This window comes from Ranitomeya imitator, chromosome 7, assembly GCF_032444005.1.
Source record: "Ranitomeya imitator isolate aRanImi1 chromosome 7, aRanImi1.pri, whole genome shotgun sequence".
Lineage (NCBI taxonomy): Eukaryota > Metazoa > Chordata > Amphibia > Anura > Dendrobatidae > Ranitomeya > Ranitomeya imitator.
In genome coordinates this window covers 76,249,463-76,265,446 of record NC_091288.1, presented here as the reverse complement: position 1 = coordinate 76,265,446, position 15,984 = coordinate 76,249,463, and the positions used below count along the sequence as shown (strand labels likewise).

At 41.6% G+C, this 15,984-nt stretch overlaps 1 protein-coding gene across 3 annotated transcripts in view; it reads right to left on the bottom strand.

The window, feature by feature from the left end:
* The window catches only part of LOC138644753 (voltage-gated delayed rectifier potassium channel KCNH8-like), an 824,668-nt gene that overhangs the window by 78,475 nt on the left and 730,209 nt on the right, over window positions 1–15,984 (bottom strand). For all 3 annotated transcript variants that reach the window (XM_069733531.1, XM_069733533.1, XM_069733534.1), the window contains 2 exons: window positions 6,836–7,105; window positions 2,739–2,938 (listed from right to left, as the gene is read on the bottom strand). In XM_069733531.1, the coding sequence (XP_069589632.1) occupies window positions 2,739–2,938; window positions 6,836–7,105 (470 nt within the window). The remainder of the gene's footprint in view (window positions 1–2,738; window positions 2,939–6,835; window positions 7,106–15,984) is intronic.

Sequence of the window (15,984 nt, the reverse complement as noted above, 5' to 3'; positions counted from 1 at the left end):
AACATGAATAGGATTCATCTCCAGTGAAACCAAGCCTTCAATAATCTGATCTGACCTTGTCTGGTCCAGGAGAGACCAGAAATAACTTGGGCGCTGGGATACATTTCAAAAATTGCTTGTGGTACACAGCTGGAATTGTGAAGCTACATGAGTCTTTATGAAGATCGAACAGAAATATTTTATGTTTCTTATTTTTATAATAAATGCTCCAACCAAGATGAAATGAATGAACGCAACACAAATTCTGATAGGTTCATAGTAACATAGTAACATAGTTAGTAAGGCCGAAAAGAGACATTTGTCCATCCAGTTCAGCCTATATTCCATCATAATAAATACCCAGATCTACGTCCTTCTACAGAACCTAATAATTGTATGATACAATATTGTTCTGCTCCAGGAAGACATCCAGGCCTCTCTTGAACCCCTCGACTGAGTTCGCCATCACCACCTCCTCAGGCAAGCAATTCCAGATTCTCACTGCCCTAACAGTAAAGAATCCTCTTCTATGTTGGTGGAAAAACCTTCTCTCCTCCAGACGCAAAGAATGCCCCCTTGTGCCCGTCACCTTCCTTGGTATAAACAGATCCTCAGCGAGATATTTGTATTGTCCCCTTATATACTTATACATGGTTATTAGATCGCCCCTCAGTCGTCTTTTTTCTAGACTAAATAATCCTAATTTCGCTAATCTATCTGGGTATTGTAGTTCTCCCATCCCCTTTATTAATTTTGTTGCCCTCCTTTGTACTCTCTCTAGTTCCATTATATCCTTCCTGAGCACCGGTGCCCAAAACTGGACACAGTACTCCATGTGCGGTCTAACTAGGGATTTGTACAGAGGCAGTATAATGCTCTCATCATGTGTATCCAGACCTCTTTTAATGCACCCCATGATCCTGTTTGCCTTGGCAGCTGCTGCCTGGCACTGGCTGCTCCAGGTAAGTTTATCATTAACTAGGATCCCCAAGTCCTTCTCCCTGTCAGATTTACCCAGTGGTTTCCCATTCAGTGTGTAATGGTGATATTGATTCCCTCTTCCCATGTGTATAACCTTACATTTATCATTGTTAAACCTCATCTGCCACCTTTCAGCCCAAGTTTCCAACTTATCCAGATCCATCTGTAGCAGAATACTATCTTCTCTTGTATTAACTGCTTTACATAGTTTTGTATCATCTGCAAATATCGATATTTTACTGTGTAAACCTTCTACCAGATCATTAATGAATATGTTGAAGAGAACAGGTCCCAATACTGACCCCTGCGGTACCCCACTGGTCACAGCGACCCAGTTAGAGACTATACCATTTATAACCACCCTCTGCTTTCTATCACTAAGCCAGTTACTAACCCATTTACACACATTTTCCCCCAGACCAAGCATTCTCATTTTGTGTACCAACCTCTTGTGCGGCACGGTATCAAACGCTTTGGAAAAATCGAGATATACCACGTCCAATGACTCACCGTGGTCCAGTCTATAGCTTACCTCTTCATAAAAACTGATTAGATTGGTTTGACAGGAGCGATTTCTCATAAACCCATGCTGATATGGAGTTAAACAGTTATTCTCATTGAGATAATCCAGAATAACATCCCTCAGAAACCCTTCAAATATTTTACCAACAATAGAGGTTAGACTTACTGGCCTATAATTTCCAGGTTCACTTTTAGAGCCCTTTTTGAATATTGGCACCACATTTGCTATGCGCCAGTCCTGCGGAACAGACCCTGTCGCTATAGAGTCACTAAAAATAAGAAATAATGGTTTATCTATTACATTACTTAGTTCTCTTAGTACTCGTGGGTGTATGCCATCCGGACCCGGAGATTTATCTATTTTAATCTTATTTAGCCGGTTTCGCACCTCTTCTTGGGTTAGATTGGTGACCCTTAATATAGGGTTTTCATTGTTTCTTGGGATTTCACCTAGCATTTCATTTTCCACCGTGAATACCGTGGAGAAGAAGGTGTTTAATATGTTAGCTTTTTCCTCGTCATCTACAACCATTCTTTCCTCACTATTTTTTAAGGGGCCTACATTTTCAGTTTTTATTCTTTTACTATTGATATAGTTGAAGAACAGTTTGGGATTAGTTTTACTCTCCTTAGCAATGTGCTTCTCTGTTTCCTTTTTGGCAGCTTTAATTAGATTTTTAGATAAAGTATTTTTCTCCCTATAGTTTTTTAGAGCTTCAATGGTGCCATCCTGCTTTAGTAGTGCAAATGCTTTCTTTTTACTGTTAATTGCCTGTCTTACTTCTTTGTTTAGCCACATTGGGTTTTTCCTATTTCTAGTCCTTTTATTCCCACAAGGTATAAACCGCTTACACTGCCTATATAGGATGTTCACCACCAGCCATCTTTTGGTTTGGTCAGCAGACCATAAAATTGCCAAATCTGGTTACCTTACAGTAATGTAATGTTTCGTTAATTTATATTAGTGCTAGCACAGCTTGTAGTCTATATATTCATCATGCTATTTTACAGTTTTAATAGATTTGCAATGGCTTGCTTATTTTAGTACACCCTTCTTAGAGTTTTGATTCTTGGATACTTTTTTACAAAACCAAGTCTACAGTTAGACTATGTAACTCCTACTTTTTCATGACACTACTTCCACCGGTGACGCAAGGAACAATCTGGTATCCATTAATGTTTCATTGGGCAATACTTACTGTAACATTACACATTTTGCACTACTAAATGGTTTTCACCACACCCATCTCACATACCTCATTGGCATCAATGCCATTGTTGACTGACCATGTAGTTTGGAAACACTCCAGCATCCTCTGCTTGAGTGGCTTGGGCATACGATGCACCCGTATAAAGTCCTTCAGGTCCTTGGTACGGGTGTGGTAAAGAGACCGTCGAGAATACATTCTCTGAATGATGGCTGTCACATTCCCAAATACCACTGCGTGCATAAGGGCTGAACAAAAAAGCAAGGTGAAAATAATTCAATGCAGAAATGATGTCTGTCAACAACACAAACTAACATAATCTTCCTGGGACCTACTGAAAATAGAAAGTAGAGCTATCATTTTGACCTTTTCATACATTTATTTTTAAATTTGTATTTATGTAAATCATTAACAAATCTATATTGTGCAAATATTTGTCATTTACTCTTTCCAGCCCTTTAAGTAGAAAAAAAAGATTTCTGGAATAAAATGTAATAGTTGACACTATAATTCACCTTTTTTCCTCTGTTACTAAGAATAACGCTTAAATTATGAAGAAACAGACTAACAAATACATAAAAGAGACCAATATAAAAACTCTCTCTATGGGGAAACCTAAGAGTTAGTGCTAGATATCTCTGCAATACCAACACAAGCGTAAATTAAACATTGAACAGTGGAAAAGTTAAAATTGATGACTTTTACTCCGGAGCTGGATTTTTTTCTTACTTACTCAGTAAATTAAACATTACAGAGCCAATGTCTTGACTCGGTAATGCAGGCAGGAAAGGTCATCCAGGGTAAGAGACTCTGTTTGTAACCACTTTCCGCTGTTGCCAAAAATATTAGAATCCTGAGCAGAGGTTCTATTGACTCATAATTTCTAATAATGTATGAAAATCTATTTTGTTAACTGGACAGCCCCTATAGGGATGCTTTCACACTGTGTTCTTCGCCACGCTCAGTGGCTCCATTGGGGCTTACGTGTGAACCCCCCAAAAAACGGGATTCAGGTGTATGCTGCAACAGGGCTATTGATTATAATGGTGCCGACAGTGTCAATGTGTGCTCTGTCGTGCATCGTTTTCAGGCATATACAACTACTGAAGGCGCATACTCAAACATAGTAGACTGCTTCTGAGTGTCCACCTCCAGTAGGTGTATATGCCCAAACATGATGCACGACAGAGCACAGGTTGACACTGTCGGCACCATTATAGTCAAATGCCCAGTCGGCACATACACTGGAATCCTGATTTGTGTGGTCGTCAGCTGTTCAGTAAGCCCAGATGGAGCCACTGAACATAGTGAAGAACACAGTGTGAAAGAGTCCTAAGGGTTTTGAGTAGACCAACAGTGCAACTTTTCGACTACTCCTTAAATGTTGTGTTTCTAGTATTGTTCTAGTTTTTAATCAGTATAGAGAACTTCACAGAAAACACCCACAAGTTCTAAATAAAGAATTTTTGCACTGATCTCTATTTTACATACTGATGGAGCAATTATGTATGTCCTACCAAAACAACTTGGAAACCCTGCTGAGTTGAATAACAGTATAAACCTGAGATATTTCTCAGGTGATGCCTACAAACCCTTTAGAAGAACACAATGCATCCACTTTTACTGTTTCAAAACATTGTGAACCTCTGACATGGAAATAGCGGGAGCTCAAATTGCTGCAGGCGCTGGAGGAACAATTTCTGCATTTACATTAAACACAATAGGATGTGAAGCCCTCTAAATTGCAGATTGGAAACTGTAGTCAGGTTCTAAATTGTTACTCACTGTGAAACTTCACAATGGAAAAAAAATCCTTGAAATGGATACGTATGTTGTCACAAGTGGAGGAACAGTAATGTTCGTGATAAATTATTCTGATACACAAACACTAAAAATATAGGAGGAGATATTTCTCTAAATTTGCTCGTACAAGAGCTTGCACTGGAGTGCATCATTGTATTGCTGATAGTTTCATTATTTTAAAGTCTAAAACCAAGTTCTAAGTATACCAGAAAGTGAAAAGAAAAACTAAACTTTAAATCTTGTACGTTTAGAAATAAAAATGATCTTAGTTGGATCGGTAGATGAATTTATGTTGTCAGTGTAAGTTCTGTATTATTTTTGACCACAGTAGATTTATGCATTTATGTTTTTTATGGTATAATAAGTATATATCTTTTGGGGACAATATTTTCCACAATGTTCTACATCAGTGGTCCCCATCCCCAACCTTTCTTACCTTAGGAGCTACCGTCAACTCAGAGATGGTCGCAAGACACATCCAGCAAAGTAGTGACAATCAGAGCCCTGCATTAGCAGTATGATGAAAGCCAAAGCTTCCCCTCATAAAGAAAACGGAGATCATGTACCCCCTCATATATAGACAAAATAATTGCATCCAAGGGTTCCCGCTTTACCCACATTTGGCATTTTTGTATCAAGCTCATTCTCCACTGTATCTCATCCAATTTCAAGCTCCTGTCTAATTAACAATATCATCCTAGCTCCAGTTTACCATATTTATTTCTCTCCCCTTTCTCCTCCGCAATTATATACACAATAACATCTTCTCTTCTGTGCAGGGCTACTCAAAAAAGTTACCATCTTGAGACTTTCTGTTCATAACTGGTGACTAGACCTGGAGCCAGGGGTGTAACAACCATGGTTGCAGAGGTCACGAGGATGAATGGGCCTGTGCGGGTGGGAGCTCGCCGATTCCAGGTCAAAGTTCAACTGGATGTGTGTTCTCAGACGCACATTCAGCTGAAGTGATTACAACATAGAGACCCATTGGGTCCATGCACAGCAATACACACTGCCAACCAATCAGAGGGCCAGCAGCTGACGTTGGCGTGCACGTGACTGGGGGCGCATGGCAGTGACGTCTTGCGCTCTCGTCTCTTGCATGCTGAGGTCAGCTGCCAGCTTCAAAAGAGGATGCCGTGCGATGTGGGAGTGGACGGGAGGTCTCTATAATTGTTTATTTTTTCTATGCATTAAAGAACAGGGGCAGAACGGGGGACATATACCAGGATAGGGGATATATACCAGGATGAGAGATATATATATGCTAGGATGGGGCCCAGACAAGATAAGAGAGATATAAACCAGGATGGGGGATATATATACCAGGATTTGGTCCAGAATGAGGGAATATATATATACCAGGATGGGGCCCAGGCAGGACAAGGAACATATATACCAGGATGGGGGATACATATACCATGATGGTGAATATATATACCTGGATGAAGCCCAGGATATGGAACAGATGCCAGAATGGGGGATATACAGTATATATCACGATGGGGAATATGTATATACCATGATGGAGCCCAGGGTAAGTGACTTATATACCAGGATGGGGCCAGAAAGGGGAACATATATACCAGGACAGAGGACATACATATATATGGTGAGGGACATATATACCAGGAAGGGGGAACCACCATCCAAATCTTGCAATGGGGCCCATCAGACTAAAGTCACGCCACTGTCTGGAGCTAATGTATCAAGCTGGAAGACAGCCACAAGCTACACATCTTGCGCTCGCAAGTCACATGTGGTGCTTAAGACACAGTTTGGGGACCCCCTGCTGTACATAGAAAGGCAAATGTAAAACTGGTGTTACTTGAACATGGGTGTCCTAAAAAAACAGTGAAAGTGAAAAAGTGCCTCCATAACTGCTCACAAATATGTTGGAAGAAAAAGACTCAATAGGAGCTTTCACTCTTTTTTATAGACTCCTCGGTTGTGTAGAAGTATTTGGATAACTTTGTTTTAATGTGTATGGCCTCCTTAAAATTAATGGACTTACACAACATATCTAGTTATCCAGTTCAATTATAGTAATTTGTAACAAATGTAGGGGACACATTTATGGGTTTTTTTCAAAGAGGGAACCAACTTTTCTATGATGGCGAGAAGGTTCTTTACTACTGAAAGTCGTCTTTCTTAGGTTGTTTAATATTAAACTTAAGTCATCTGGCTTCACATATATTTTGGATAATTATACAGAAAAAATGATTGTACAGACTCAACTCCATCCAGCTTTAGAATTGTTAGTTCAGATTAGCTTCTACAATGTCAGTAGGGCACTCATATATTCTGACTTCCAATACATTGTTAACAGGATCTCATCTTACCTCCAATCAGCATGGTGCAGATAGAGAAGATCTTTTCAGCATCTGTGTTGGCAGACACATTTCCAAATCCTACACTAGTAAGGCTGCTAAGAGCAAAATATAAAGACGTGATATAAGAACTCCGGACAGAAGGACCACCAGTTATTTCCAAAACTGATTGGTTTACCCCGTGACTACCATTGGAGTGCGTGCTACCATTGGAAACTGTATCAAATCTTTCTACTGGCTGATATGGCATTCCAAGACGTTTGGAAAACTCATGTAACCATCCTGAGGAAAGAGAATAAAAAACAGGATATATTCAGTCCAGAATCCAGATTGTAGAGTACTAAGCATATATAAATTCAATTGACTGATGGATTTAGGTGGTTTGCTCTTACTTGATGATAAGCAGAAAGTGACGCAATACACAAGTGCCAAGTACAAAATATCCTCAGTATCCCAACACATAGTGCCAAGCACAGAGTATCTCATACATAGTGCCAAGCACAGAGTATCCAATACATAGTACCAAGCACAGAGTATCTCATACATAGTGCCAAGCACAGAGTATCCAATACATAGTACCAAGCACAGAGTATCTCATACATAGTGCCAAGCACAGAGTATCCTCATACATAGTGCCAAGCACAGAGTATCCTCATACATAGTGCCAAGCACATATTATCCTTATACATAGTGCCAAGCACAGAGTATCCCCATACATAGAGCCAAGCACAGAGTATCCCAATACATAGTGCCAAGCACAGAGTATCCCATACATAGTGCCAAGCACAGAGTATCCCCATACATAGTGCCAAGAACAGAGTATCCCCATACATAGTGCCAAGCACAGAGTATCCCATACATAGTGCCAAGCACAGAGTATCTCATACATAGTGCCAAGCACAAAGTATCCCCATACATAGTGCCAAGCACAGAGTATTCCATACATAGTGCCAAGAACAGAGTATCCCATACATAGTGCCAAGCACAGAGTATCCTCATACATAGTTCCAAGCACAGAGTATCCTCATACATAGTGCCAAGCACATATTATCCTTATACAAAGTGCCAAGCACAGAGTATCCCCATACATAGTGCCAAGCACAGAGTATCCTCATACATAGTGCCAAGCACATATTATCCTTATACATAGTGCCAAGCACAGAGTATCCCCATACATAGTGCCAAGCACAGAGTATTTCATACATAGTGCCAAGCACAAAGTATCCCCATACATAGTGCCAAGCACAGAGTATTCCATACATAGTGCCAAGAACAGAGTATCCCCATACATAGTGCCAAGCACAGAGTATCCCATACATAGTGCCAAGCACAGAGTATCTCATACATAGTGTCAAGCACAAAGTATCCCCATACATAGTGCCAAGCACAGAGTATTCCATACATAGTGCCAAGAACAGAGTATCCCCATACATAGTGCCAAGCACAGAGTATCCCATACATAGTGCCAAGCACAGAGTATCCTCATACATAGTGCCAAGCACATATTATCCTTATACATAGTGCCAAGCACAGAGTATCCCCATACATAGTGCCAAGCACAGAGTATCCTCATACATAGTGCCAAGCACATATTATCCTTATACATAGTGCCAAGCACAGAGTATCCCCATACATAGTGCCAAGCACAGAGTATCTCATACATAGTGCCAAGCACAAAGTATCCCCATACATAGTGCCAAGCACAGAGTATTCCATACATAGTGCCAAGAAGAGAGTATCCCCATACATAGTGCCAAGCACAGAGTATCCCATACATAGTGCCAAGCACAGAGTATCTCATACATAGTGTCAAGCACAGAGTATCCTCATACATAGTGCCAAGCACATATTATCATTATACATAGTGCCAAGCACGGAGTATCCCCATACATAGTGCCAAGCACAGAGTATCCCATACATAGTGCCAAGCACAGAGAATCTCATACATAGTGCCAAGCACAGAGTATCCCATACATAGTGCCAAGCACAGAGTATCTCATACATAGTGCCAAGCACAAAGTATCCCCATACATAGTGCCAAGCACAGAGTATTCCATACATAGTGCCAAGAACAGAGTATCCCATACATAGTTCCAAGCACAGAGTATCCTCATACATAGTGCCAAGCACATATTATCCTTATACATAGTGCCAAGCACAGAGTATCCCCATACATAGTGCCAAGCACAGAGTATCCTCATACATAGTGCCAAGCACATATTATCCTTATACATAGTGCCAAGCACAGAGTATCCCCATACATAGTGCCAAGCACAGAGTATCTCATACATAGTGCCAAGAACAGAGTATCCCCATACATAGTGCCAAGCACAGAGTATCCCATACATAGTGCCAAGCACAGAGTATCTCATACATAGTGTCAAGCACAAAGTATCCCCATACATAGTGCCAAGCACAGAGTATTCCATACATAGTGCCAAGAACAGAGTATCCCCATACATAGTGCCAAGCACAGAGTATCCCATACATAGTGCCAAGCACAGAGTATCTCATACATAGTGTCAAGCACAAAGTATCCCCATACATAGTGCCAAGCACAGAGTATTCCATACATAGTGCCAAGAACAGAGTATCCCCATACATAGTGCCAAGCACAGAGTATCCCATACATAGTGCCAAGCACAGAGTATCCTCATACATAGTGCCAAGCACAGAGTATCCTCATACATAGTGCCAAGCACATATTATCCTTATACATAGTGCCAAGCACAGAGTATCCCCATACATAGTGCCAAGCACAGAGTATCCTCATACATAGTGCCAAGCACATATTATCCTTATACATAGTGCCAAGCACAGAGTATCCCCATACATAGTGCCAAGCACAGAGTATCTCATACATAGTGCCAAGCACAAAGTATCCCCATACATAGTGCCAAGCACAGAGTATTCCATACATAGTGCCAAGAAGAGAGTATCCCCATACATAGTGCCAAGCACAGAGTATCCCATACATAGTGCCAAGCACAGAGTATCTCATACATAGTGTCAAGCACAGAGTATCCTCATACATAGTGCCAAGCACATATTATCATTATACATAGTGCCAATCACGGAGTATCCTCATACATAGTGCCAAGCACATATTATCATTATACATAGTGCCAATCACGGAGTATCCCCATACATAGTGCCAAGCACAGAGTATCCCATACATAGTGCCAAGCACAGAGAATCTCATACATAGTGCCAAGCACAGAGTATCCCATACATAGTGCCAAGCACAGAGTATCTCATACATAGTGCCAAGCACAGAGTATCCCATACATACTGCCAAGCACAGAGTATCTCATACATAGTGCCAAGCACAGAGTATCTCATACATAGTGTCAAGCACAGAGAATCTCATACATAGTGCCAAGCACCGAGTATCTCATACATAGTGCCAAGCACAGAGTATCTCATACATAGTGCCAAGCACAGAGTATCCCATACATAGTGCCAAGCACAGAGTATCCCATACATTGTGCCAGGCACAGAGTATCCCATACATAGTGCCAAGCACAGAGTATCCCATACATAGTGCCAAGCACAGAGTATCCCATACATAGTGCCAAGCACAGAGTATCCCATACATAGTGCCAAGCACAGAGTATCCCATACATAGTGCCAAGCACAGAGTATCTCATACATAGTGCCAAGCACAGAGTATCTCATACATAGTGCCAAGCACAGAGTATCTCATTCATAGTGCCAAGCACAGAGTATCTCATACATAGTGCCAAGCACAGAGTATCTCATACATAGTGCCAAGCACAGAGTATCTCATACATAGTGCCAAGCACAGAGTATCTCATTCATAGTGCCAAGCACAGAGTATCTCATACATAGTGCCAAGCACAGAGTATCTCATACATAGTGCCAAGCACAGAGTATCTCATACATAGTGCCAAGCACAGAGTATCCCATACATAGTGCCAAGCACAGAGTATCCCCATACATAGTGCCAAGCACAGAGTATCCCCATACATAGTGCCAAGCACAGAGTATCCCATACATAGTGCCAAGCACAGAGTATCTCATAAATAGTGCCAAGCACAAAGTATCCCCATACATAGTGTCAAGCACAGAGTATTCCATACATAGTGCCAAGAACAGAGTATCCCCATACATAGTGCCAAGCACAGAGTATCCCATACATAGTGCCAAGCACAGAGTATCCTCATACATAGTTCCAAGCACAGAGTATCCTCATACATAGTGCCAAGCACATATTATCCTTATACATAGTGCCAAGCACAGAGTATCCCCATACATAGTGCCAAGCACAGAGTATCCTCATACATAGTGCCAAGCACATATTATCCTTATACATAGTGCCAAGCACAGAGTATCCCCATACATAGTGCCAAGCACAGAGTATCTCATACATAGTGCCAAGCACAAAGTATCCCCATACATAGTGCCAAGCACAGAGTATTCCATACATAGTGCCAAGAACAGAGTATCCCCATACATAGTGCCAAGCACAGAGTATCCCATACATAGTGCCAAGCACAGAGTATCTCATACATAGTGTCAAGCACAAAGTATCCCCATACATAGTGCCAAGCACAGAGTATTCCATACATAGTGCCAAGAACAGAGTATCCCCATACATAGTGCCAAGCACAGAGTATCCCATACATAGTGCCAAGCACAGAGTATCCTCATACATAGTGCCAAGCACAGAGTATCCTCATACATAGTGCCAAGCACATATTATCCTTATACATAGTGCCAAGCACAGAGTATCCCCATACATAGTGCCAAGCACAGAGTATTACATACATAGTGTCAAGCACAGAGTATCCTCATACATAGTGCCAAGCACAGAGTATCTCATACATAGTGCCAAGCACAGAGTATCTCATACATAGTGCCAAGCACAGAGTATCCCATACATACTGCCAAGCACAGAGTATCTCATACATAGTGCCAAGCACAGAGTATCTGATACATAGTGCCAAGCACAGAGAATCTCATACATAGTGCCAAGCACCGGGTATCTCATACATAGTGCCAAGCACAGAGTATCTCATACATAGTGCCAAGCACAGAGTATCCCATACATAGTGCCAAGCACAGAGTATCTCATACATAGTGCCAAGCACAGAGTATCTCATACATAGTGCCAAGCACAGAGTATCCCATACATAGTGCCAAGCACAGAGTATCTCATACATAGTGCCAAGCACAGAGTATCCCATACATACTGCCAAGCACAGAGTATCTCATACATAGTTCCAAGCACAGAGTATCCTCATACATAGTGCCAAGCACATATTATCCTTATACATAGTGCCAAGCACAGAGTATCCCCATACATAGTGCCAAGTACAGAGTATCCTCATACATAGTGCCAAGCACATATTATCCTTATACATAGTGCCAAGCACAGAGTATCCCCATACATAGTGCCAAGCACAGAGTATCTCATACATAGTGCCAAGCACAAAGTATCCCCATACATAGTGCCAAGCACAGAGTATTCCATACATAGTGCCAAGAACAGAGTATCCCCATACATAGTGCCAAGCACAGAGTATCCCATACATAGTGCCAAGCACAGAGTATCTCATACATAGTGTCAAGCACAAAGTATCCCCATACATAGTGCCAAGCACAGAGTATTCCATACATAGTGCCAAGAACAGAGTATCCCCATACATAGTGCCAAGCACAGAGTATCCCATACATAGTGCCAAGCACAGAGTATCCTCATACATAGTGCCAAGCACAGAGTATCCTCATACATAGTGCCAAGCACATATTATCCTTATACATAGTGCCAAGCACAGAGTTTCCCCATACATAGTGCCAAGCACAGAGTATCCTCATACATAGTGCCAAGCACATATTATCCTTATACATAGTGCCAGCACAAGGTATCCCCATACATAGTGCCAAGCACAGAGTATTACATACATAGTGTCAAGCACAGAGTATCTCATACATAGTGCCAAGCACAGAGTATCTCATACATAGTGCCAAGCACAGAGTATCCCATACATACTGCCAAGCACAGAGTATCTCATACATAGTGCCAAGCACAGAGTATCTCATACATAGTGCCAAGCACAGAGAATCTCATACATAGTGCCAAGCACCGGGTATCTCATACATAGTGCCAAGCACAGAGTATCTCATACATAGTGCCAAGCACAGAGTATCCCATACATAGTGCCAAGCACAGAGTATCTCATACATAGTGCCAAGCACAGAGTATCTCATACATAGTGCCAAGCACAGAGTATCCCATACATAGTGCCAAGCACAGAGTATCTCATACATAGTGCCAAGCACAGAGTATCCCATACATACTGCCAAGCACAGAGTATCTCATACATAGTGCCAAGCACAGAGTATTCCATACATAGTGCCAAGCACAGAGTATCTCATACATAGTGCCAAGCACAGAGTATCTCATACATAGTGCCAAGCACAGAGTATTCCATACATAGTGCCAAGAACAGAGTATCCCTATGCATAGTGCCAAGCACAGAGTATCCCATACATAGTGCCAAGCACAGAGTATCTCATACATAGTGTCAAGCACAGAGTATCCTCATACATAGTGCCAAGCACATATAATCATTATACATAGTGCCAAGCACGGAGTATCCCCATACATAGTGCCAAGCACAGAGTATCCCATACATAGTGCCAAGCACAGAGTATCTCATACATAGTGCCAAGCACAGAGTATTCCATACATAGTGCCAAGCACAGAGTATCTCATACATAGTGCCAAGCACAGAGTATCCCATACATACTGCCAAGCACAGAGTATCTCATACATAGTGCCAAGCACAGAGTATCTCATACATAGTGCCAAGCACAGAGAATCTCATACATAGTGCCAAGCACCGAGTATCTCATACATAGTGCCAAGCACAGAGTATCTCATACATAGTGCCAAGCACAGAGTATCCCATACATAGTGCCAAGCACAGAGTATCTCATACATAGTGCCAAGCACAGAGTATCCCATACATTGTGCCAGGCACAGAGTATCCCATACATAGTGCCAAGCACAGAGTATCCCATACATAGTGCCAAGCACAGAGTATCCCATACATAGTGCCAAGCAAAGAGTATCCCATACATAGTGCCAAGCACAGAGTATCCCATACATAGTGCCAAGCACAGAGTATCTCATACATAGTGCCATGCACAGAGTATCCCATACATAGTGCCAAGGACAGAGTATCTCATACATAGTGCCAAGCACAGAGTATCCCATACATAGTGCCAAGCACAGAGTATCTCATACATAGTGCCAAGCACAGAGTATCTCATACATAGTGCCAAGCACAGAGTATCTCATACATAGTGCCAAGCACAGAGTATCTCATACATAGTGCCAAGCACAGAGTATCTCATACATTGTGCCAAGCACAGAGTATCTCATACATAGTGCCAAGCACAGAGTATCTCATACATAGTGCCAAGCACAGAGTATCTCATACATAGTGCCAAGCACAGAGTATTCTAATACATAGTGCCAAACACAGAGTATCCCCACATACATTGGAGCAGATTTATACAAACTGTCTAAAAAGCCCCACACTTCAATGCCTACATCAACTAATCTCAGCAAAATTTTTATTTTTACTAGAGCAGTTTATGAAATTAAAGCCGAGTTCTCATTGGTTTCTACGGGTAACAACACAGACAGATTTTTGTAGACATTTTTGATAAATGATGCCCATTGTCTGCCATAAACCTTCAGCATTTAGTATCTTCTATTCAATGCAAGCAAGAAATCATGAAAGGTTTCCAGTATGCTTCCGCAGTGTACATGGAGGCAGCTCTAACGTACCTGCTGAGGTGCGTGCCTTTCCCCACAGTAGTCTGTACTTATACATATAGTGCACAGCAGTGTTCCCCAACTCCGGTCCTCAAGAGCCACCAACAGGTCATGTATTCAGGATTTCCTTAGCATTGCATAGGAGATAATTGCATCACCTGGACAGGCAAGAATTCAACATCACCTGTTGGTGGCTCTTGAGAACCGGATGTTGGGGAACACTGGTGTAGAGGATGCAGCCACTAAATCATTGTAAGGAATTCTAAGAAAATTAGGCTTAAAAGTGCCAAAAACTTTCCTGCGACATTTATCTAAAATATTTTGGTCAATTAACCATTTGGCGACAGCTACTATCAGTGCCTGATATCCCTGGTGCCAGTGATTGGCTGCAGTCGTCATGTCAGTTATAGCAACATGGAGCCCGAGGATGTAGTGCTGGAACGACAGGGATTAAACAGGGAAGTGTACATTTAAGTTATTTTGTCACTGTTAGTTGTGGCCAAATGTTTACATGGAGATCACCTTCAAGGTGTTTCTGGTACAGTCCATTTGCGATGTGCAATATTAGGGCATATTCATTAATGCAATAATGATGGTGCCCTGGTAAGATTGTATCACAAGAACTGGCATCCATGCGGAGCTCAATATCTACCAAGCCACCGCCACATTTACTTTACACTTGTAATAACTGTGCAATGAGGCTCATCTGTACTAACACAGGTTATATGAGCTTTCTGTCACTTTTACATGCAGAACGTCATTGGTGAACTAAGCTATAGCACATTGGTGGGGAATCTTTTTTCTACCAAGGGCCATATAGATATTTATACCATCCTTCGGGGGCCGTACAAACTCCGCCCACAAAGTACATCTTGACTCTGGGACTGGTTAAAGGATGTAATCTTTCATTGCATGCCCTTCAGTGTCAGTAGTGAACACTACCGTGTGTGTGCTCACAGAGCAAGAAGAAACTAATAAGCTGGTGGCAATCAAAATACAGCTCCCTGCCCAAGAATGAGGTCTCTGAGAATCCTCTCGGGGGCCTGATAAAAGGTCATCGAGGGCCGTAAATGGCCCTGGGGCCTGAGGTTCCCCATCCCTGCTATAGCACCAGGTCAATCACCACAAGCAAAAAAAAAGCAATGTACAGTGCAAATATAACATAAACAGAGATATATACAAAGGTAAAAAATGCATAAAATATAATTTACAAATTGTTTTTCTTTCTTTCATTCCCTCCGCCATACTCCTGTCACCAAAGGAATTCTCTTTTTGCATTTTCCCATCATCTTGTCGAGAAGACAATACATTTAAAAGCGTTTCCTTATGACTTTAATACTAATTCATT